This window comes from Buteo buteo, chromosome 6, assembly GCF_964188355.1.
Source record: "Buteo buteo chromosome 6, bButBut1.hap1.1, whole genome shotgun sequence".
Lineage (NCBI taxonomy): Eukaryota > Metazoa > Chordata > Aves > Accipitriformes > Accipitridae > Buteo > Buteo buteo.
Genome location: NC_134176.1, coordinates 34,655,597 through 34,657,484, shown reverse-complemented (window position 1 = coordinate 34,657,484; position 1,888 = coordinate 34,655,597). Strand labels below are relative to the sequence as shown.

At 37.4% G+C, this 1,888-nt stretch overlaps 1 protein-coding gene across 4 annotated transcripts in view; it reads left to right on the top strand.

Annotated features, from left to right (window-relative positions):
• The window catches only part of MEIS2 (Meis homeobox 2), a 174,205-nt gene extending 172,602 nt beyond the window's left edge, over nt 1-1,603 (top strand). For 2 of the 4 annotated variants that reach the window (XM_075030375.1, XM_075030374.1), the window contains exon 12: nt 141-1,603. In XM_075030375.1, the coding sequence (XP_074886476.1) occupies nt 141-427 (287 nt within the window). In that variant the 3' untranslated portion in view covers nt 428-1,603. The remainder of the gene's footprint in view (nt 1-140) is intronic. The other 2 variants (XM_075030378.1, XM_075030377.1) reach the window with 1 other exon arrangement.
• The last annotated feature ends 285 nt before the right edge of the window (nt 1,604-1,888 follow it).

Below are 1,888 nucleotides of genomic sequence, written 5' to 3'. Positions count from 1 at the left end.
CAAACATTGGCAAGAATCTGCAGCTAATTTTAGATGGAAGATTTGCAGTGTCTGTTGTTTTTCCTGTTCATTTTAGATGGGTAAATTGTAAAAACGTTGAGGAATCTGACCTGCTTTTTTTTTCCCCCCTTTTTGTCTAGGTTTGCAAGGCATGCCAGGGGACTACGTATCTCAGGGTGGTCCTATGGGTATGAGTATGGCACAGCCAAGTTACACTCCTCCCCAGATGACCCCACACCCTACTCAATTAAGACATGGACCCCCAATCCATTCATATTTGCCAAGTCACCCCCATCACCCAGCCATGATGATGCACGGAGGACCCCCTACCCACCCTGGAATGACCATGTCAGCACAGAGCCCCACAATGTTAAATTCTGTAGACCCCAGTGTTGGTGGACAGGTTATGGACATTCATGCCCAATAGTATAAGGGAACTCAAGGGAAAAACAAAAACAAACAAAAAAACAAAACAAAAACAAAAACTATTTTAAGACTTTTGAACTTTGACCAGATGTTGACACTTAATACGAAATTCCAGACAGCTGTGATTATTTTTTACTTTTTGTCATTTTTCATCAACAACAGAGGACCAACGAAACACGAACACAAATGTGAAATCATGGGCTCACTGAAATGAATATGTCCATGTACAGATCCTCTGGAAAAAAAAAAAGACTCCAAGAGTTATAACTACTGTAGTATAAACATAGGAACTAAGTTAACTTGTACATTTCTGTTGATCACTCCGTTACGTTGCCTCAAATAGTTTTAGAAGAAAAAAAATCCTTGTTTTCCACACTATGTGTGTTGTTCCCAAAAGAATGACTGTTTTGGTTCAGCAGTGAAGTCACTATCCATGAAAGACCTGTTTTGGCCAGTGAGAAAAGAACTACCCTGGAGATGAAGACGAAAAGTCTTGCTGGGTCTCTCATCACTCAGAAGACTGTTCCAAGAAGGCCTTGCCATTCCCTCGTTTTGTTCCTTCATAAAATGTGTCCTTTAGTTTCAAACAGATCTTTATAGTTTGTGCTTCATTAAGTCTCCCCCCATTCCTCCCCAATCTATTTTTTTTTTTTTTTTGGACTCTTCTTCAAAGAGCTTGCAGGTGAAGATTTAAAAGACAGAACAGACAGAGCAGGAGCTTCTTCCAGTAGTTCTGAGCCTTGGCTTTGGACAAAACAAAACTAAAAGTTGGGCAGCTTTCCTCAATGAAAGAAGTTACTAACGGTCTTTGCACCAAACCTAGGACTTTATCATGAACTCAAAGCTTGGGAAAAAAAAAGCAAGAGAATACTGTAACAAACTTCGTACAGAGTTCGGTCTATTAATTGTTTCATGTTAGATATTCTATGTGTTTACCTCAATTGAAAAAAAAAAAGAATGTTTTTGCTAGTATCAGATCTGCTGTGGAATTGGTATTGTATGTCCATGAATTCTTCCTTTCTCAGCACGTGTTCCTCACTAGAAGAAAATGCTGTTACCTTTAAGCTTTGTCAAAATTTACATTAAAATACTTGTATGAGGACTGTGACGTTATGTTTTAAAAAGAAAAAAAAAGGTGTTAAGTCACAAAATGCGGTAATAAATATTTCATTTTTGATTTTTTGTTAGGCTTTTGTGTTTTTAATCACGCTTAGGAGAGACTGAAGTTACCAGGAGAGATGTCTCAAATACATTTCTTACCAGCATTGAGAAGAAAGGTTGGAAAAATCAGGAACAAGCTTGTCATCAACATTAATAGAATAATTGAATGAAAGAACATCTGAGGTTATATATTTCTGCTGATTATCAATACTATATTTATGTCAGATTAAACAAAATTTGAAATATTCTCTCACCAGCTTGCATTTCAGAGAGCTGTGTCTAATATCTGTACTGTCTGCTA